This window comes from Stenella coeruleoalba, assembly GCF_951394435.1.
Source record: "Stenella coeruleoalba genome assembly, chromosome: 11".
Lineage (NCBI taxonomy): Eukaryota > Metazoa > Chordata > Mammalia > Artiodactyla > Delphinidae > Stenella > Stenella coeruleoalba.
The window spans coordinates 80,630,789-80,654,295 of NC_137157.1; the positions used below are offsets into that span (position 1 = coordinate 80,630,789).

The 23,507-nt window shown below is 38.4% G+C and overlaps 1 protein-coding gene across 3 annotated transcripts in view; it reads left to right on the forward strand.

Annotated features, from left to right (window-relative positions):
- Positions 1–23,507, forward strand: part of ITPR2 (inositol 1,4,5-trisphosphate receptor type 2) — a 527,231-nt gene that overhangs the window by 405,450 nt on the left and 98,274 nt on the right. For all 3 annotated transcript variants that reach the window (XM_079936794.1, XM_079936796.1, XM_079936795.1), the window contains 3 exons: positions 10,244–10,351; positions 14,589–14,781; positions 17,544–17,669. In XM_079936794.1, the coding sequence (XP_079792920.1) occupies positions 10,244–10,351; positions 14,589–14,781; positions 17,544–17,669 (427 nt within the window). The remainder of the gene's footprint in view (positions 1–10,243; positions 10,352–14,588; positions 14,782–17,543; positions 17,670–23,507) is intronic.

The window sequence follows — 23,507 nt, forward strand, 5'->3', positions numbered from 1 at the left end:
GTTATTAAGAATATTTAATAAATGTTTACATTTTTCTTTTAGGTTTTTAAAGGAAAAAACTTCTTTTAAAAAAGTTGCTTCTTTTATGTTTTAGATTACAAAAAAAAGGGGATTTCCTGTCAAGAATATAAGTTGGTCATAGTGATATTAAGGACCAGGATTCTGTTAGGAGGATTGGAATCTCCTAGAGGGTTGGTTAAACCAGGTTGCTGGGCCTCACCCCCAGAGTTTCTGAAGGTGAGGTGGGACCTAAGAAACTGCATTTCTCATGAGTTCTCAGGTGATGCTGATGTCGCTGGCCCTGGACCACATTCTGAGAACCTTTGTATTAGCATGAATATTAGCCATCAGTAGGAAAGCTAGATTCTTCATCACAATTTGTAATGCTTTCTGTCACAACCTTAGTACCTAGAAAACTTACTACTTTCAATCATTTAAAAATGCATTGTTTCTTGCCTTTTTTGCCCCCTCTCCTTCTTTGCCCTGCTTCAAGGGTTGAGCTATCATATTTATTATAACCATTAAAGGTCTTTTATTGATTTTACTATAATTTTGGACAGACCCTCATGAATAGGAGTCTAGATCATCTGGAAATTAGGAGTTTTACAAATTTTCACAAATTTCTTGTCATTTTGTATGTATCGTTATCTTAGTTTGGCCACCGTTGTAAAATGGAAATAATAAACTGACCCCTAAGAACCATAAAGAATTTATTTTAGATACTAGTTAAGTAAAAGCTATGTTTTTTAAACTTCTTGGATAACGATGCTCTGACGTAGGGTAATGCTGGCTTTCCAGGGTCCCTCCTTCAGTCCTGCAGGGGGAGGGAAGGGACCAGTTCCTTACTTCCCTGTGGTTGTGTGTATGTGGCAGGGATGAGAGAAAACAGTCTTGAGATCTCATGCTTTCCTTCGGGTCTGGGGTTCTTTGGGCTGGTGGTTTATGAATTCTCCACAGCTGCCTGGCAAGGTGCTCAGAAGTTTGCCCCATCTCTTTCCCAGGGTGCCAAACCGTATTTCTCCGAATGAACACCCCCTCTGTTCTGTCCATTGCCAGCTTCCCGGTTGGTCACGCTTTCTTTGGGGTTTTCTGTTGGGATTCTCAAGAGCCTATTTGGAAATCCAGAAAAATGAATAATTGCCTTTTTTCTTTCTCATTCTGGTTACAGTCCAAATTCTGCTCAAGATAATATGGATAGCTGTGTTTGACTAAGGAACAGGGAAGCCTGAGAAAGAGAAAAAGGGATTTTTTAACTGACTTTTTAAGAAAGACTGAGATTCGTTACTTTTCCCAGCTAATCCATTCCATTACACTGGTTGGTGGTGAATCAGTACTTTCCTCTGCTTCCCATAGCCCATCTATAATACTCTTCCCACTTCCTCTCATCCTCATCTGACCCCTCCTCCAACCCTCTAATATTATCACCTCCCTTCTTTGGGAAAGGGCACCATTTCCTCCTTGGGAAAGGAGCCCTTCACTACTTAACCTCAGACATGAGCTGAATATTAATGGGGGTTTCCTGCAGCCTGAATTCTGCTGCCTGAAGTGGGAAGGGGGTGCTCCTGTCTACTGGGGGGCCTGAAGCTGATTCTCTTCTAAAGTATCTTAGTGCAAACACCGCCTGCCACGGTGACTGTCTTCTTGTCGAGACCGCAGGGCTGAACTGCCTCATGTGAGTAAACCTTTTCTTCTTCTGAACATGGCTTTGACCCTACTCCTAACAGAATAATAATTCTGGCAAGCACATGCTAGAAGAAGAGTTATTTCTTCTTTGATCTATTTTCTTTATAAAGGACCTCACAGTCCTGAGAGTAGCTCTGGACAGATGGCACCTTTCCCAAATGAATTCTCTCTAATCCCCCAATTCCTTTTCCAATAGAAGCAAAAAGAATAGGTAAGGATCTCAGTTTATCTTGCCACAGTTAATAGAAAAATTTCTTTATGGTTTGTATTAGCTTTTGCTATAGATTGAATGTTTATGTCTCCCCAAAATTCATATGTTGAATCCTAATGCCTAATGTGATGGTATTAGGAGGTATTAGGAGGTGGGGCCTTTGGGAGGTGATTAGGTCATGATGGTGGAGCCCTTCTGAATGGATTAGTGCCCTTATGAAAGAGGCCTGAGAGAGATCCCTTGCCTTTTCCACCAATGAGATTATAATGAGAAGATATCTGACTGTGAGGAAGTGAGCTCTCCTTAAACATTGAATCTGCTGGTGCTTTGATCTTGGACCTCCTAGCATCCAGAAATGTGAGAAATAAGTTATGTTTATAAGTCACCCAGTCTATGATATTTTTGTTAGCACAGCCTGAACAGACTAAGACAGCTTCCTCGGGCTGCTGTAACAAATTACCACAAACTTGATAGCTTAAAACAGCAGGTTTTTATTCTCTCACAGTTTTGGGGGCTAGAAGTTCTAAATCAAAGTGTTGGCAGAAAAGCAAACTAAAAAGTGTTGGCAGGGCCAAGCTCTCTCTGAATGCTCTAGGATAGGATCCTTCCCTGCTTCATCTTAGTTTCTGGTGGTTGCTGGCAATCCTTGGTATTCCTTGGCTTGTATCACTCCCATCTCTCCTGTCATCAGTTGGCATTCTCCGTGTGTGTGTGTGTGTGTGTGTGTGTGTGTGTGTGTGTGTGTGTGTGTATCCAAATTTCCTTCTTCTTATAAGGGCACTAGTCATTGGATTAGGACCCACCAATATCCAGTATGACCTCATCTTGATTTCATTATACCTGCAAAGACCTTATTTCCAAATAAGGTCCGTTTCACAGGTCCTGGGGGTTAGAAATTGAATGTTATCTTTTTGGTGGACACAATTCAACCCACAGAAGTAGTCTCTATTCAGACTCCTCACATGGGCATTTAGTGTGACTCCAAATTCTAGTCCCATCTCCTGCTATCCATCCTCTATGACTTGGTTCAGGCAGATCCCTCTCTACATTAGAATGGCTTCCTCATGCCATCCTCCTTCCCCTTTATCATTTTCTCTATTCTTTAAAACCTTTATCGGATGCATTTCTTACATGACTCCTTTCCTAGTACCACCAACCAAATGTGACTCCTTGTATTTCTGCCCTTGTTTTCCCTCTTTTAATTACATTTCTGTAGTTGTTTTAATTCCTCCAACTAGAAAGTAGGTTGCTTGAAAGAAGAAAGTGTCTACTTATCTCTATATTCCCACAATAGTTCTATGCTTTGCACATAACAGAATCAGAAAATCAGAGAAAAATAGATGTCTTGAAAATACAAGACTTGTGTATTTTAAGCCTGTTAGAATATAGTTTATATATTTATATATATTTTATATATATATAATATAAACTATTTATATAATATAAACTATTTATATAATATAAACTATTATATATAATAGTTTATATCCTCTTTTGCTGATTTCTCTCTGCTTCAAACAAGAAGAGTGTTTGGTATAAAAGCAGTGTACCAAACCTAAGCAGATAAAGGTAATTATTCTGACTTCAGGCTGTGGCTCACTTTGTGATCTTTGGAAAGCTGGTAGCCATGTCAGTTTTACCAATTAATAAAAGTGGAGCTTACATGAAAAAGTTCACAGATGAGAGGTTCCAAAGAATAATTATCGTTGAATAATGTTCAAGTGCAATTGCTTGGTTTTTTTACTCCAACCTTACTTGGACCCAAACTGAAATGAACACTAAAATCCTAATGATAAGAAGACAAATGTGAAATCGTTTAATAAGGGATGCTGCTAAAAATGAAAAGCCCAAGTCTGTCATCTTTATTCCCCAGTCTTGGATTTTAAAAACGGAACAATGTTAGTCAAAGACGCTGCTGTAGGTTATATGTGTTTATGTATAAGGTGTGTGTATATACATAAGTATGTGTATATACATATACATATGTTAATTTCTATTCAGTGTTGTGTATGTATTTAACTAAATTACAAATATGTCATAATTAATAATGAGGTACATGATTTTCACTTTTCTTTTCAACATATAGTGAAAGAATCGCTAGCCCTTCTTGGTAGTCCTTTGCTTCATAGGGATGTCTTTACTGTTTTATAAGGCTGACTGTCCACCAAAGCTTTCGATCCCTTCCTGACTTATATATGTGCATATATCTGCCCATGATTACATTGCATTTTGCTTTAAATTTTTTCTGTTATGATAGACAACAAATTATCTCGGGGCTAGTTTTTCTGTTTGTAATAATGAGCTAATGAGAGTTGTTTATTGGTAAAATCATTTTGGCATCCCTTCCTAAGCAGGGATGACAAATGTAAACCCACATCATATATAAAACAATTGCTATTTTGCCTTACAAAGATCGTTGCGGATTACAAGTTTTTCTAGAACCCAGAGATTTCCCACCTATGACATTATCCCTTTTGGCCTTCAGTACTGTTGCCCATGTTCAGAGTCTCATTATTACTAATACTGATTGCTGGTTGGTTTTCCAGACTATGTTGTGTTGTGACATCAGCTGATTTCGAGTACTGTGGTAAGGGTCTCTGTCAAGTACAGTTGGATATTGTCATATGGCTATCCTTGATTATTTTAATTAGCTGTTTTCCAGTTTTTCATTAGGATTTAAATTAGATTTCTTACTATGATGGCTCTCGACAGATGTGCTATACTTGTCCAGAAACTTATCAAGTGTTTTCACCTTTAGTTTCCAAAGCATGTAATACTAAATGATGCCATTGCATCTTTGGGTGCTGGGGTTGTTTTTCTTTTTTTATGTCATATAAAAAGGTACATGGCAGGTATAGCGGACAAAATGTGGCCAGAGTGAAGACCCCATCTCTAAGGAAAAACTGATATCTCTGGTTGGCAGTGTGGCCATTCTACATGATAGTTTTTATAGAATTGCATAAATAGTGGACTAAATCTTTCTTTAAAAAACAGTTGGGCATATGTTAATTGATCTCTGAGAATTTGTACTGTGCTTTTTAGTAAACTCTAAATTTGGACCAAGAGAGCTCTATACTGATACCAGTCATTTTCACACATTTCAGAATCAGTGAGATACTCTACTTCTTTTGTATTTTGTCTGTATAATAGGAATGCTATCCTTGCTTCATAAAGGGTTCAATTCAATTCAGCATTTTTTGAGTATCCAGTCCCTTCCTCTCCAAATAGCTTACAATCTAGCAGAAGGGATATAAGTACATGAATAACTATGAGACAAGAAAAAATATTAAAATATTTTATTTCTGTAAACACTGGGAATCTTATCATCATCTGATATCTAATCAGATTTCTTTGGCCTTTCTCTTTTATCAAGGAGAAAACAGAGAGATAATTTACTGAGATTTATGGGTACTTGCTCACTTAAGTGCATAATGAATGTCATTAATTAACCCATTTCTTTACTGATTCGACAAATATTTATTTTTATCAATTTGATGTACCAAGTTCTGTTTTTGACTCTGAGAATGTAGAGGTGAGTAAGACCAGGCACTTTTCCTCAAGCATGTCACAGCCTGTTGGAGAGTCATAATAGTTACTAAGATACAGTATGAGAAATTATACTATCTAGATATGTACAGGGCACTATCTGAACACAGAACAAGGAAAAAGACACTAGGTGACGTTAGTCAGGAAAGGCCATCAGTTACAAAGAATATAAAAGACATCCAGGTAGAAAAAAATGGTACAATTACTTCTATTTTTTTTTATTTAAAAAAATTATATATTTCAAATTTTCCAAGATTTGTATAGATTGCTCATATAATCATGAATGAAAATATTATTTTAAATGTTTGAACATGTGAAGGGAGGCCTAGGCATTTTTTAAAATGCCTTTTAGAGTGCCCCTTATCTGCAATCCACCAAGACAAATGTAGGATCATTTCATTAAGCCTGAAGGAAAGAGAGAGGCCCTGTCATGTTTCTGTTGAGCAGGATGAAATGAAAAGTATTTGTATAGATTTGTACTATGAATTATATCACATAAAATAGCATTAGTGGTTTCTTAAAATAATTATAGCAATTTTGACACTGTAAAGTGACCATAAAGAGGTAAAAGCTTTTTTTTTTTTTTTACAAATGAATTTATTTACAAAACAAAGATAGACTCAGACATAGAAAACAAACTTATGGTTACCAAAGGGGGTGGTGGGGGGGGCGATAAATGAGGAGATTGGGATTAACAGATACAACTACTATATATAAAACAGATAAACAACAGGGACCTACTGCATAGCACAGGGAACTCTACTCAATATCTTGTAATAACTTACGATGGAAAAGAATCTGAAAAAGAATATATATATATACATATATAATATATACACACACATATTAACAGTCTCTTTGTTGTACACTTGAAACTAACACAACATTGTAAATTAACTATACATCAGTTGAAAAAGAAAAAAGAGAAGGAAAAAGAAATAAAATGTTTTAATAAATAAATTTAAAAGAAATTATTCAAATTAATGTCTCACCTTGGGAAGCTCTCCATAATTTAAGATTGAAAGACTTACATTCAGTCGATTAAACAAGTATGTATTGAGCATCTAATATGTGCCAGACACTGTTCTAAGCCTTGGAACAGTGAACAGCAGTGAACAAACCAGATGAAAACCCATGTCCTCTAAGAGCATACGCTTACTTTCTTCAGGGGGGAGATAACTAATAGATCAATGATAAAATATGGTATGTTGTAGTGTGTGCCATGGAGAAAAATAAAGCAGGAAATGGAGTTAGATGTTTTGGGGAAGGTGAGGGAGTTGGTCTCTGAAAGCATGGTTATTGCTAAGACAGTATTTGGAAGGAGTCCTGAAGTAGGGTTAGGGAGAAAGCCATGCAGGGATCCAGAGGTAGAGAATCCAGGCCAAGGGAACCGCAACTGTGAAATCCCTGAGATGGGAACGTGATTCTCGGGTTGAAGGAACAGGCAGGAGCCCAGTGGGGCTGGGACTGTGGGGAGGGTAGCAGGAGAGGATCCAGAAAGGGAGCGGGGCCAGATTCTGTCGTCCTTCTTGGCCACGGTGAGGACGGGGTTCTGGCTCTAAATGAGGTGACAGCCACCCGAGGGTTTGGGGCAGGAAAGAGGCATCACCTGATCAAAAAGATGACACCAGCTCCTGGGTTAAGGCGACTCCGGAAGACAAGGGTAGAGCCAGGAGACCAGGTACGAGGCTATTGCAGAATTTCAGGCAAGAGGAGATGGTGACTGGGACCAGGGTGGTGTGGAGGTGTGAGAAGCAATGAGATGATAGAAACTTCTGAAACCTGGTCCTTGCTGATCACTGCTCCCTGCACCCTGTCAGTAAGCTCCATTCCGAGTATCTCACTCTGACTAGCCCTCCCTAACTAGGACTTCCTTCTCCCACCTAACTCCCAACACATTTTAAAACCACGTTAGAAGCTACAATTCGTTGATCCTGTCACCTTTTCATTGTCCCTCCTGACTTCCTTTCCTTCCTTATTCAGCTTGGATTCCATGGTCCCATATACATTCCTTGCATAGACTCTTAAATTCCACCTCTCTCTGTTTCTTGTACGTTGTTGACCTCACCCAGCAAAACCACAATCTCATTGATTACAACTCTGCTTACTCCATGTCTGGACCCTGACAAATAAACATCAAGGGAGAAAAACACAGAGATGCTTATTGCCCTCACTTTGACCATAGCAGAAGGGGGACCCTTGGGGTTTCCCGACAATCCCATTTTCCAAGTCCATTCACTTTCCCTAGCCGACTGTTCCATACCTTCTCTTCCTCAAATTCCCAAACCTCTCTCCTCCTTGTCAGCTTTTTACTCCACTGAGAAAATAAAAGTAACCAGAAAAGAACTACTCTGTGTATCCACCACAACTGCCCACCCGTATTCTCTGCTGTCACTGTGGCTGGACTTGTTTCTATCTGAGGCAAGTTCTTCCATTTCTATACAAAATCATTGCATTCTCACCTAGTCAAGACATTGCTTTAGCAAATGTTCCATCTCTCTCAAACAAACATGACGCTGTAATTGCCATCTTAAAAAAAATCCTCCCTTTTACCCTGTCCCTTTCTCTAGCTACCACCCTATATCTTGCCTCCCCCCTTAGAGCAACGCTCTTCAAGATCTGCCTACACTCATCATTTGTACTTCTGCTCCTTTCATTCTTATTTAAACTCACTACAGCTAGGCGTTGGTGCCCACCATTGCCTGACCTGCTGTTGTCAAGGTTACCATGACCTCCAAGTTGGTAAACAAGTGACCACTTCTCAGTCCTCATCTGATTTGATGCAGACGATTGCAGCCTCCATTTTTTAAAGTTCTTCCTTCATTTGACTGCCAGGACACCTGATTTCACTGGTTTTGCTCCTACTTCACTGGCCCAACTTTCTCAGTCTGCTTTGCTAATACCGCTCATCGTTCTAGCCTCTGTCAGAGTTCCTTAGATCTCCTTTCTCTGTCTAAGCTTACTTTAGGTGATCTCACTAAGGTTCATGGTTTCAAATATCAATCATATACCGATGACCCCTGACATTTAGCTCCAGCCCCAGCCTCTGCCCAGAATTCCTGACAAACATCAACAACCTGCTCGCCATCTCCCTTTAGATGACGTCTAAAGCTTCATGTGTCTAAAACCAAAGTCCAGATACTCGCCCCCTGAATATGCTCCTCCTGCATTTTCCCTTAGTAAGTGGCATTTCTAAACTTTCAGTTGCTCAATAATTTGGGAGTCACCCTGAACTCCTCTCTTTCTCTCATGCCCCAGATCCAATCCGTACACAAATCATGCCAGTCCGTGCTTTCAAGAACTGGCCGTTTCTTAAAACATATGCTAATGTGCCTAAATGATTACCATAGTTTTATCCTTTGAAACTCATTTAGATTTTTAGAAACACCTACAAGTCACAACAAGTTTTATGACTGTGGTTTGTAATAAAATCTGTATAATTCACATTTCAGTCAAAAATAAAATGTAAATATAAAACAGGAAATGGCTTTCTTGAGTGATTTATAAATATCCCTGAAAGCCTATTCTAAAATAATAGTTTCAAAACTGAGCAACATCAATGGAATGAATAACTTATCAAATCATCACTAACAAGGATGCTGTTTATTTACTTTTAGTTTTATAGGTTCTGGATTATTGTTTAAAATTTATCTCCATTCTGTATACTTACAATTAACAGTAACATTTCACGAGTAAATACAAAGACTTATTTATTGCTCTTTAACGTTGATAAGAGTATTGACTCTGCAACCATACAGCTTGGGTTCAGTACTGGTTCTGTTATTAGCTGGAAAGCTGCATTCTCACAGGCAATTTCCTTAAGTGCTCTGTGCCTCAGTTTTTCTATCTGTAAAATGAGGATAAGAGTGCTTACCCCAGGATTTCTTACTAGGATGAAATGTGTTCACGTACTTAAATGTTTAGGATAGTACCTGGCACAGAGTAGGAGATAGGAATGGTACTAGCAATAAAAGAATTATATGGCAGATTCTTTGTTACTAGAAGCCCTCAGGGAACTTGAGGCTTAATAGAAAATCTGAAAGGTTAAAGACGTTATGGGGTTTTAGAGATTGTTCAAGAAAACCATAAAAGAGATATCTGAAGGCAATAGGTATTCGTTATCTACAAAGTGAGAGAACTGACCAACAAATGCCATAGACATTCAAGTGAGAAAGATTACTTCTATCAACAGCAGGTTAAGATAATTTATGGTGAAATTTTTGTGTTTTAAATGTTCGGTTTCAATTACAATAAAACTGAGATCTGTACTCATAAAGCACCAATACTGACATATGAACATGTAGAAGCATAGGATTTTAGTACAAAGTGCTAATTGTAGAGCGTTGATTAGATGCTGTAGGAAACATAGATACCTATTTATGTGTCTGTAAGAAGCTTCCATTTATATTGGTACCACTACCACTGAACTATCACAGTGTTCATCAAGTTATTTATTACGAGTATCCGTTATATATCACTGTGGGCTTTTCTTCTTCCTGGCACAATTATACATTATTGAAGATGTGTATTTAGTCAACAATTAGTAAGTGAATACCTACTCTGGGCAAGACACAGTCTTCTCATGCTAAGAACCTATATCGCCAAATAAAAATGTAAGATTGCTATAGTGACGTTGTTATTTATGCCTTTCAAGTAGACATGCTTTCCTGAAATGGAATTAATTGCCATTAGCCCCAGAACTGTGAAGCTTTGTATAAAGTGGACAAAGTATTTTCAAAGTGTGTCCCCAGGACAGGGGAAGAAAACAGTCCTAACGCATTGCTTCCCTCTTTTCCCCTCTAGTTGGCACGCCACAACAAACTCCTGCAGCAGATGCTCAAACCAGGATCTGATCCAGATGACGGAGATGAAGCCTTAAAGTATTATGCCAACCACACTGCACAGATCGAGGTAACCATCTATATTGTTTCTTGAATGGGACCAACTGTGAAAAGATATGTTTACTTTCTCTTTCAGACCATTTTCATGATTGTTTCCTAGAACAACGAAGTCGAGTTGAGTGATGTAAACTGTAAAAGTATATATACCAAAAGAAGAGATGTGAGCAGTCACTTGTGAGAAATTCATGTGCACCTCTTTCAAAGTTGTCTTTATTTTTTGACCAGAAATATATGTAAATTGTCTTTTATAATTAATAAGGTTGTTTTTTTGTTTGTTTTGTTTTGGTCCTGGAAGAAATCATTGCAGAGCAGTGATATTTTAGAGACAGGATTATTACAGTGGATATTATCATTCAAGAAATGGTTTCTTTTTAAAAACTATGGAAAGCTTATTAAAGTAGAGATCTCTGTGTAAGAAAGTATTCAGAAGGGTGGGAAAAACGGAAGGCACTAGTAGAGTTTTCATATTGATAGCATGAGCTTGAAATGGTTTAACAATGTCCATTTCACTTTGCAGCGATTCAGTCCCACCCCCGTAAATGAGACCTTATTGAAGGGCTGGTGGCAGTTCAGGAGGTGCGGGTCAACATGGCCTTAATCATTTTGTGTTGTGAGACCCATCTGGCTGTCATTTACTAGCTGTGGTATCATTTTGACACTGGTTGGCAGAGCTAATCAGGCAGAAGTGAGCAGAGTAGTTGACGCCTGTCACTCGTAATTTACATTCACACATGCATTCACTTTGGCAGGTAGTTTTAGTTTTCAGCAGAGTGCATGATGGCATCACTGCTATTAACTCGCAGGGTACATAGTCACTGTACCTTCTTGTTTACTGTAGCCAAACCTCTGCAATAATGAGAATCATTACTTTGTGTCTCGAAATGAATCCCTCGCTCATGTGTATAAGCATCAATAGCTTTGGTGGTAGACTTGACTTAGTGCAGTGCGTGAGCTGGACCAGCAGCAAAAACATTGCTCCCTGCATCAGGGGCTTAGGAACTGGGAAGCTGGCGAAGTCAGCAAGCCGGAGGAATTGATACGAATAAATCATCAAACCACCAAGGTTCTGCAGAAGGTCCCAGAGGCCAAAGTACAAAGCCAGGGATTAGCAGAGGCTATCAGGAATGATAGACAGAATGGGCAGGTAGAATAGCAGGTGGGCCAGAGGTAGAGGTTGGGTTAATACTTGTGTGTGAGAGACAGAGGTTGTTATTGAAGTTGGACTTCTATTGGTTCCCAGCAGTGAGGAGAGATTTAGCTGTAAATACATATATTTGGTAAATGTTTACTGAGCCTTTACTCTTTACCAATTACATACACATAGAGAAGGTCATTCTGTGTAGTAAATGTATAATAAAGGCCAACGAAATTTGGAGAAAATAGTAATTAACTGTGCCTGGGGAATTTCAGGTTGGATTTCACAGAGAAGGTTGTCATAAAGTATATATTAAAAGAATAAGTAGAGGTTTCTCCCTACTAAAATTTGGGCGTGGGATTTCAGGTAGAATTAAATGAAGGGAAGGTGAAAGAACATAGGAAGGGGAATGACTCTCTTCAAAAGATTACTGAAGTTGCTGTTTGGAAAAGGGATTGGAAAAGGGAATGAGGCAAAGAATGCAGGTAGAGGAAATAGGAAGATAGAAAAGGGAGAAATGGTTGTACTGAAGATGACTTGATTGGAGAGAATAGACACACATATATTATAACAGACACACACACACATATACACATGTAAACGGCTTGATGCTTGATGTTGGACTGCACATGTAAGGTGAGGGAAATACTGGGGAAAAGGATGCCCCTGGGGCTTCTGGTTTGAATAAATGGACAGAAATTGGTGTTATGCATGGAGATCCTAGCTTTGGCAGTTAAAATGTACAGGAAGATCATTTGTTGATTCTTGGATAAATTGAATTTGAGGTGACATTGAGGAATGCATTAAGTTGGATATAGAAGTTAAGGGTTCAAAGGAGTAGTCTGAGTTGATGATCTAAATTCTTCCCTTTGACCAATCCTCATGCCCTCCTTCCTTCAGGCATTCATTAATTTCATCCCACTATGCTCCCACAGCAGTTTGATCATTCTGTTAACGTGTCATGTTGGAATACTGTTAGCTTCTTCTGGGTAACTTGTTCCCTATTTGAGGCAGAAGCTAGTCTTGATCATCCTTTTATTTCCAAAACTGAACACTGTTCTTGGAGCCTAACCATAATAATGAGTATTGTTGAAAATAATAGTTTGTCTATATGTTATAGACTCAAAGACCCTGGGAAATAGGAAGGACCTTGTGGGTTACCTAGTCCGTTCACCTATCCAAGGAGGAATTGCTTTATAAGGATCCTGTTTCTGCTTTAAATTCTTCCTGTGATAGTGATCTTACCACTTCAGGAGGAAACATCCAACTTGGAATAACTCCAATAATTAGAAAGTTATTTTTTGGTAAAACATGCAGTCTAACCCACTTTTATGTTTGCCTACTGTTCCGAATATTTGCTACCCTGTCAACACGACAGGCTTACCTCTAACATTTGAAGAACCATTGTGATTAGTAAGCAATACAAGCTTTTATAGATAGGGATTCATGTTGTTTTTTCACTTTGAATTTCCCAGGACTCCTCGCCTAAGGACTGAATAAGCATTTGTTGAATAAGTATATTTTAAAAAGTATACATTTTTGGCTTTTTACAGTTAACGCATTCCCATCTCTTTCAGTAATCCCTCCAGTCTGTCAATGCCCCTTGTAAAATGTAACAACCAAGATCAAACATGATGTGTCCTAAAGGGGCTGAAAAGCTTGGCTTATAGTAATCAGAACATTATTTCTTAAATGCACCCTGAGTTTTTTTTAAAATGTTTGACACTGTTGGATCAAGTAAACCTTTTTTTCCCCACACATAGTTGCTTACCATACCAAAGAGGTCCAATTCTTCTTTTGTACAATTGATTTTTTTAGCCTATGTTCAAGAATTTTATTTACCACTACAAATGTCTTCTTTGTTTTATGATAGTATTCTAGTATGTGGTCTGTGTATATAACATATCATTTAAGGTAGCTTCAGTTACAAGTAAAAGAATACCAGACTGACAATTTTTTAAACAATAAAAATGTTTGATTATCCCGCATAATGGGAAGTCTGGAGGTACCAGTAGTTCTATAATTGATTAAATGACTCAGTGATGTCTTCAAACACTCAGACCTTTTCCATCTCTTCTGCTAAGTCTTCCTTTTTATGCTGGTGATATGTCACTTCATGGTGGCAGAATGGCTGCCAGAGTTTTAAGTATCATCACCACCTTCTGTTCTAGGCAGGAAGAAAGACGGTACAGCAAGAAAGAGCTTTTGTGTTGTGTATTTGATTTTTTGTTGTTATTTTATTTGTCTCATGTGGCTTTCTGCCTTTTCAGGAAGCAAAATCTTTCCTGGGAGCACCTTGCAACCCCAGGATATTTCTCCTTATGCCTCATTTCCCAGAGCTAGGCTATTTGCTCCTCACCATACCAGTCAAAGGGAAATAGAATGACTCTTTTGCCTTAAACCAACCCTGTGATTCATTCTTGAGGGCTAGGTAGAGTACATGAAGCTTGGGACTTAGTCTACACAAACCCTTGTGACATAGGAAAGCTGTATGAAAACATTTACCCTGGGTTTCGCTGTTGTTGTTGTTGTTTAAAGTTAAATTCTTACAAATACCAAATAAGAGAAGTACAAAATAATGACTGTTCACATCTGGGTATATGCTTGAATGGAAGTTATACCTACAAAAATATGTCTTGCCACATTTTAATGACATAAAGCATTTTTCTCTGTAGAACTCAGGGCACATCATGTTGTATATGTCATTTGTTCCCCAACAGCCCTTTTTAGGAAGAACAAGCTAACAGCAGGTTAAAAATATACCAAGCACTGTGCTTAAGATTACATAGCCAGTCACTTGCCAGTTAAGCCCCTCTTAGTTCTCTGATGTACTTCATGAACATAAAAATGCGTGGCAAGAGTTTAATGCTAATCCAGAAAGAATAAAGATTTTCTTTTGTTATTTATAACAAAATATAATACTTATAATACATTAGTCCAGTTAACTTCTCTCATTTAAAGAGAAAAATGTAAAGGACTATTTCAGATACTTCAAGTTGGTACATTTTTTCATAACTGAAGTCATAAAGTATCATTAATAAAGTCATGCTAAAAACAGAAAATAGTTTAAGACCATCCAAAGCCTGAAAGAAATGCAAATTAATGTTTTCAGATCGTTCGGCATGATAGGACAATGGAACAAATAGTGTTTCCTGTCCCCAATATATGTGAATACCTCACGCGAGAATCCAAGTTCCGGGTGTTCAATACCACGGAAAGGGATGAACAAGGAAGTAAAGTGAATGACTTTTTCCAGCAAACGGAAGATCTCTACAATGAGATGAAGTGGCAGAAGAAAATCAGGAGTAAGTACAGTAAACTGAAATGGTTCATTTTGAGCATAATGTTAGATACCTTGGTACTTCGGGATAACTGACAGTATTCGTTTCAATTGGTTCTTAATTTCTTGCCATCTGATGTTACTGAAATCGTTTATAGTCTTAAGATTGTAAGCTCAGTCTGCAGCTGAAGCCAGGACACCTGTGGCTTAAGGAAAACAGAAAACTCTGACTAATTAGATCATCTTTTAGTGCTGATCCTATAGTTTTATAAATATTATGACATCCAAGATTGCAGCTGTATGTTTCAGCCTTGGAACAGCTGCAAGTTTGAAATGCATGAATAGGCCCTGACCGGCCTTAACAGTCAGTGAACGGGGTGGAGAGATATCGGCACCAGCACTTTTGTCCTCTTGTGTTTCTGATCTTATGATTGAGTAGATTGTTTAATATTTTCTTCTGAGAGTCATTCTATCTTTCAACATATCTGTACCTCAGCAAATCAAAGTAAAAATTGTGTGACACTTGCATTCAAATAGGGCACGGTTACAACGTCACAGTTAAAAGTTACCATAATACAGTTACCATTACTTATTTCTCAGGTCTCCAGTCTATTTGGAAATATTATGTAACCACCTAAATGGGGAAAGAATTTGGAAAAGAATAGATACATGTATATGGATAATTGAATCACTTTGCTGAACACCTGAAACTAACACAACATTGTTAATCAAGTACAATATAAAATAAAAAGTGAAAAAATAAAATTACAAGTTTACAAAAAAATTGAAAAATTTTCAAGTTTAAAATAAAGTTTATTTTCCCAGATGAGAAATATTATGAGTTTTTAACAAAAATTGATAGGGGAAAACTTTTGATTAAGTCTTTTCTGACTTCTGGGAAGGTTTTCCAGATAGGCAGGCATATGTTCTCAATACCTCTACTCAACAGTGCTTCATCATTTTAGTTTCCTAGGAACTTCAGTGATTGTGGTTTGAACTTGGTTGAGCTTGAGACATAGCATCTTCAGATAAAGATTGTAGCACACGTCGTCACACTTCTTAGCAGGATATTTGAAAAAATATAGAAATTACTCTCCCTTAGCATTTTACCATGTAGAACCTTATGGAATTCAGAGAAAATTTTGGGTGTCCAGAATACATATGAAAACTTAATTTGATAAACATACTTTTTGTTCTTGACAAAAAGTAAATTGAATAATGAGCCAGTGCTTGTAGGATCTGTGCTTTCTTAGATAAATGTTTTGTCATTTATCAAGAAACAAATCTTGGGACTTCCCTGGTGGTCCAGTGGTTAAGACTCCGCCCTCCCAATGCAGGGGGCCCAGGTTCAATCCCTGGTCAGGGAACTAGATCCTGCGTGCTGCAACTAAGAGCCCTCATGCAGCAACTAAAGGAGCCCACATGCCACAACTGAAATAACCTGCCATGCCGCAACTGAGACCCGGTGCGGCCAAATAAATAAATAAATATTTTTTAAAAAAACAAATCTTAAAATAATTTCCAACATGCAGTTTACTTTTAAAATTTGGAAGCAGCTTATGATCAGGTTATAGACGGATCTAATTCATTTGATGGATTTGTTATTACAAATGTATGCATCAACATCTTCTGATTTTGTCTCAATATTCTGCTTTTTAAAATGAGGACTCCTAATTCAGGAATGATGGAGATGCAGATGTTTACAATTTATGACACATTAGTCAACTAAATTCCATGGCTAATCATAGCCTACTCCAGTACTGGAATGCTCCATTCCAAGAGAAGGAAAACAAGAAGTACTGAAGGGAAGTGTAGTTTATAAGTAAGGAACAGACTTGAGATTGGAATTCACAGAACATAATTTGAAAAGCTTAAAATTTCCATTTGAAAATTGAGATGTCTTTCCCCCTCAATTGACTCCAATATTTTAAATCTGATGTTAAGCTATTAAGAGTTAGAGAATGGACAAGACTTGAATAAGTCACGTGTCAAACTTATATGCATGACGTATCTGTTCAGTTCTTTAGGAGAGGTGAAAACAACTGAGTTTTGGTTTATGTAAATGTCAGTTGTGTTCAGTAGATGCATCTGCTAATTCATTTCTGACAACAGATACAGAATCCCGTTTCTGAAACTATTCAGCAAAGCCTCTCCCACTTATTGGTAGTTTTTGTTGTATCTTTCATTTACTTCTGCTGTTGCAAACCCAACAAGTTCTCGGGAAGCCTAAAGGTTTAAAACTTAGTGTTATAAATCACTAGTTCCCAGTAAACAATGCTATGCCGTGCTGTTAAGTTTCAGAGTTTCAGGTAGCTGTGACTGTGATTCGGAGTTTTCACCAGAGATAAATCTGTGCAAGGGGTGGGGGGGTTTATTTTACTTTGAGACACGAGAGTGAGAACAATTTATCAATATTACTAAATTACACAGCAATGTATACCATTCCATTAAAAGGTGCCCCAGGCGGCTGCTAAACTCTCTTCCCCCATAATCTGTTCTAGGGATAAATTAAAGAGAATTCATATAGAATCATATTTTCTGACCACCTTTAGCAATTGCAGAATTACTCATCCTTCTACAATGGCTTAGATGTAAACTGGCTAAAGGAGAAAGAAGGAATCAAATAGAAGACTCCTTTTTGGTATCGATTATAAATGTTCTAAAATAAGTCGTAGTTTTATGGTAGTTAACAAAAATGCATTTAGTAAAATGTTATTTCAGTAGGGCTCCTGTGTTGAAATCAAAATTCATTTTCTGTCCTGTTCCTCTGCACTTCTTTCCCGCTAGGTAATCCTGCCCTGTTCTGGTTCTCAAGGCACATTTCTCTCTGGGGGAGCATCTCCTTCAACCTGGCTGTGTTCATCAACTTAGCTGTGGCTCTCTTCTACCCATTTGGGGATGATGGAGATGAAGGCAAGTGCTTGTCTATCTTTAAATGATAAGTATTTTTGAGTCTGAAACAATACTCTTGATGCATGCCCTAACTATCTAGACCTTCCCAATTGCAACAATTACAATCTTGTTGAACAGATTCATTGGAAATAGAGAATGATGGTAAGGAGAGTAGGCAAAAAACAATGGTCGATATAAATGGTTTTTTAGAAAGCTCATATACAGAAGAGCTAGTAGAGCTATATTATATATTGACAAATAAGGCAATGAAAAAATTATTTGTACATAATTTTTGTGACTGAAAGCATTTTTATACTGTATTGTTTCAATTACATAAATATATGGGAAAAATGAGAGGGATGTATGCCAAAATGTTGACTGAGATAAATAAGTAGAATCTCTATTTTACTCTCTTCTCTTTGCTTTCCGTGTTGTCTGAGGTTTCTACAAGGAGCAGGCAAGTAGTCTGAAAAGTTTTTAAATGTACAGGGTAAGACCAAATACGATAATAGAACATAAAAGATATTGACTATGAAGTTAATATTATTAAACGAACAATACATGAGGTTTTGCAAAAGCAAGGACAGGAGAAATTATCCCATGTTAAGTGAAATGGGAAATAATAGGAGAGGTATGCTAAAGGGTGGGACTGTGGGAATTAAGTTTTGTTTAAATCTGGCAAAAGTGCATATGGGAAAGTATGTCACAGGCTTGGGATACAGTCCGGTCAATAACTTTGAAATGGGTGTTGAAAGAATGGCTTGAAGGACAAGATGGGAGATGCCAGCAAACAATCACCACAAGGTGCTTTTGTATCTCATCTGTTCATAGGATTATGTGAGAATCTAATGAGATGCTATAGGTACAGCGGTTAGAATAGCAGCTGGTGAGCGTGCCGTAAAGCTTAGCTGTCGATGTTGTTTGTTGTTACAAGATAAATAATAGTACTACAAAGGGAAACTCAGTGAAAAGGATGGTATGACACGAGCAACAGGTGTTTAAGCCTATTTCAGATGAACTGGAGGTGAGCAGGAAGGGAAATGGGAGTGTGCTGGTAATTTATTATTTCAAAGGTCCATACAGACAGCAGATATCAAAGTTCTAGCCTTTGGGTATAATCTGAGTGGTCATAAAAAGTTTGATTCTTTTAGAAGGTACGCCAGTGCTAATAAAAGAAGAATATTTGGCAGTGGAGTGGATGTGTGAGTTAAATAGCAATGAAAACATAGCAAATATTTGGCCGCCCTATGTAGGGAAGTTGCAAATACAGCAGGAAGTGGAAACAGCTTTCTCTTCTTTGTGTTTAGTCTCATTTAGTGATGATAGCCCTCCTGGCGTAGAAGAATGTAACTCTTGTTACGGGGAGAAGTCCAGCCGGAAATGATAAATTAGTATCATCTGCACAAGGAATGCTGAGAGTAGATCGTAGTGTCCCGGTTAACAGAAGCATAACGTCTTAGATATGGAAGCAGTTCTGGAATCATCTAATATCAAATCATCATTTGACACATACAGAGATGGAAGCCCAGAGAAGCTGAAGAATGGCAGATCTCAGAGTAGAAGGTTAACGCTTTTGTTTACAATCTAGACTTTTCTCCGTGGATGATTAGGTTGGGAGTGTGTAGGTAGCAGGTACCCCTTTATACAGGACATCATCTTCCCTGAGTTCCATTCCATGATATCCCTTACAAAACCACCAGAACCAAAGTATACAGCCTCTGCTGCCACCAATTGTACATGAAATATCATGGAGATGGGCACTGCCACCACTCTGGACATCTACTCTTTACTCAGCAGCAGAAAGTAGAACACCTGCTACATTTTTTCATATTTGCCTGACTAATAACAATGATGATAGTAAAACTGATGAGGATAACAGCAGCTATTATTGTTTACCATTTAGATAGGCTCAGGCAAAATGCTAAGCACGTCACATACATAACTTCATTTAATCTTCCTGACAATCCATAAAGTAAGTACTTCATCCTCATGGATAAAGACTTAGAGGCTTAGGAAGATTTGCCCAATAATTCGGGAGTAGAGTCTGGAACTGTGTATTTTTTTAACAAGCTCCCAAGGTGTTGCTAATACAACTGGTCCTTGAACAAGAACTTGAAACCACATACATAGTAGAATTGGGAATGAGGCTGCAGCCTCAGAAAGAAATAGGACTAACACAAACAAGGCAGGAAAACATGCTGTGTCGTCATCAGGTGCAGATGCAGACTTTACTCTTCGAAAGGGACTGAATAGACGTTAACAGTAGTAACCAAGATGGAGGCCCACTCTTAGGTATCTGGGTGTGGGTGTGGCCCTAAGAGGGAAGGGAAGGCACGAGCTGCCATTTTGGCAATGCGGAATCCGCAGATTTTTTGCGTAATCTGATTACAGTTCTAGAGGGGTTATTTAATTATAGCTCCATGAATAAGGTTACAATTTTGGTCAGGATTAGCTGAGCCTCCAACCTTCAGTTACACGCTATGCATAGCTAGGAAGGCTGAGGAAGCAAAGTTAAGACTGACTGGCACACTTGGCCATCAGAACTGGCTGGAGAAGGTAAATTCTGTGCTGGACGTGCGAGTCTCTAACCCTGGATTTTGTCAAGCACAGGCCAGATGACTCCATGGCTGGAGCACTTTGAGGCAATTTAAAGATGAATTAGTTGATCATAAGATTCCTTCCAGGGCTTCCCTGGTGGCGCAGTGGTTGAGAGTCCGCCTGCCGATGCAGGGGACACGGGTTCGTGCCCTGGTCCGGGAAGATCCCACATGCCGCGGAGCGGCTGGGCCCGTGAGCCATGGCCGCTGAGCCTGCACGTCCGGAGCCTGTGCTCCGCAACGGGAGAGGCCACAACAGTGAGAGGCCCATGTACTGCAAAAAAAAAAGAAAAAGAAAAAAAAACCAACCAAACAAGAACAGATTCCTTCCAAAAAGTGCTAAAAAAAATGATGGGAACATGTCAGAGAACACAGGATTCAACTTGAAAGGTCTCCCAGTGGCCACATCAGTGGAAATTTTGAGAAAAAATATTGACAGTAATATGTAATAACCCATAGAATAAAATAAGAATCCAGCAGTCCATATTGATAGAAGAGAAAGTATTCCAATTAATCTGGAAACAGAATGTCACCATTTGGCGAACGTCATATGGTAGTAAGAATCATCAGTGGATGCTAAAATTAATAGGTGAGTGTTAGATGAAAAAGTATAATGAGAAACAGGACACTGACATACTCAAAGTATATTTCTCCATAATATGCTTATTATAAAAGAAACAAGAGTGACTTTAAAGTGGGGAGATCACTTTAATTATGTGATCAATGTTAATGTCACCAGTAATGAGACACAGTAACATCGAGTGCCTCTTGACATGATGTGCTGACAAGGACATGGCATCATTTGCCAAAAATGCGTAAACTGAGGAAATTTCAGGCAAATCCAGAATGAGGAACATTCTACAAAATAATTGGCCCATACTCTTGAAGCTTATGAAAGTCAAAGAGATATTGAGGAATTAAGAGACTAAAGAGACATGACAGCTAAAAAGAATGTGTAATCCCGGTTCAGAAAAAAGACCTTATTGGGGCAATCCATGATCTTTGAATAAGGTGTATAGATTAAAGTGGTATATCATATTAATTTCCAGATATTGATCATGGTAATGTGATTATGTAAGGTATTGGGGGAATCTAGGTAAAGGGTATATGGGAATTTTGTATTGTATTTGCAACTGTAACATTGTCAGAAAGTTTTGAAATAAAAAGTTAAAAAAGAAAAAAATAAGTAAATATGAAGACTCCATCCAACTCTGAGGTTCCTGGTTTCTGGGTATAGAAGTTGATCACAAAAATCACCTAGTGAATCTTGGGCCGAAAAAAAGACCTGTGGTCAAAATGGACCACCTTTCCCACCCCCAGATCCTAATGCAAACTGCTCCGGAGTCACTGTGGCTGATGCGGCACGGGGAATGAGCTGAGTATGCTTTCTCCAAGGGTATTTTCCAGCCTAACCACACATGAGCTACTGGCAATCAGTTGTGCCCAGATCTCTGGTTCACACTTGGGTTGTAATATTACCTGAGAGAATGGTGTCACCCTGCAACCAGGGTAGTAGTGTACAATAATTAAAGGGAGATACTTAGTGGGGAAGGTGATTCTCAGAGGATCAGCTTAGAAGGCACCCACCCTCCCAACCCCTGCTGCGGATAATCTCCTTTCATTGCCAGGCTTTGTAGAGCTCTGAATTTCTTCAGGAATCCAGGGCTTATTATGTGGCTGCAGGTTTTGGTCTGGGTTTCCATGTTTGGTTGATTGGTTTATAGGTTTAACATGTGCTTCTCTAAAAAAGAAACTTGTGCCAAAGTTGAGGAATGATGCTATGCTTGTTGTGGCTGAAGCCACAGCTATTGATGCTAGGGAATCTCCGAGATGTCCACTCAGAAGTTGAGCGTTGCCATGCCAACCATCCCTGCCCAGTTTGGCAAAGGCAGACCGTTAGCAGAGAAAAGTGCTGCCCTGGGAATTTCTTATATCCAGATAGCATGTGATTTTTTAAGAATATTGTGTTCGAATTTTGGGTGTCATTCTTTTTTCCCTCAAGTGCTTTGTTTTAAAGGAAATAAGTTCTTCAGGGTGGTTTTAATGCATTCATCTTAATAGCAACCGTTGATGGAGTGTGGCTGGGTGCCAGGCACTGTGTTAGGCCCTAGAGATACAAAGGTTGGGAAGGTTGTCCTTGTTCTCAAGGAACTTACAGTCTAGTTAAGGGATGAAGAAAGGAGTGAGGCACAATAGTAAAGAACCCATAGATTTATCTGGTCTACTTTAGCTGGACTGAGGTGGGGGAAACAGGAAATTCTGAGGCTCTGCAAGAGGCAGAGCAATGAAGAGAGGGGAGTAATAAGCGGCAAGCTCTCTAAGTAAACGTATAAACAAGTCAGCTGAGGTAGATGGAAGAGGTGAATTGCCTTGAGGTCTCCAATTTTTCTATTTGAATTTTTTTTATGAAGGACAAACTTTATACTTTCTAACACTTAATAATATATAGAGGGAATTCTAAAAATGTTTTCTGTTACAAAAGTAATACATGCTCATTATAGAAAATTAATATAAAGTATTAAGAAGACAGTCCCCCCTTTCAACCCTTAAGGATAAAAAATGGCTTTGACAGTCTGTACTGTCTTCTCTAAAGTTTGTCAGAGAGTTTCAGTTTATTCTTTTAGCATCAAATCTTCAGCTAGAAAACAGTATGATCATTCATATAGAGTATGATTACAAATTATTGTCAACTGTCAAAACTGTAAATTAATAGCCATTTTAAGTAACTTGTAAATTTATTTACTATTCACAAATACATATTTAACACTAAACTTTGTGCAAGGTACTAGGCTAGACACCATTTGAGTTCTCTCTACAAAGGGATCAAATACCCAGTTGTAAGTTCATGGTTATAATTTCATATTTAATCAAGGGGAAACCTCAGCAAGCCAGGTACTGTCTGGGAAAGAGTGGTCAAGATGTGGTTAGATGATCAGGCATTAGTGACAGTGCACGGTGTGACTATCAGTGCCAAAGCTGAGACTTTTAAAATAAGCATGTCACACCAAGTCATTGCTTATGAATTACGCTGAAGAGTCCAGTGAGTGGCTGAGAGTTGTTCAGTGTGCAAAGATGTTGGCAGTTTTAGTAAACTTAACAGTGAAGCTCCACAACTTGGGGAATTTATAACTGGAGACTTAGTTACTTATTCAAAACGAGCTCACAGGTTATGTTTCTGTTTATTCATCTAGTCAGCAAATATTTATTTGTTACTGCCCGCCAGGCACTGGGACGGGCCCAGAGGTGGTCCTCACGCTGACAG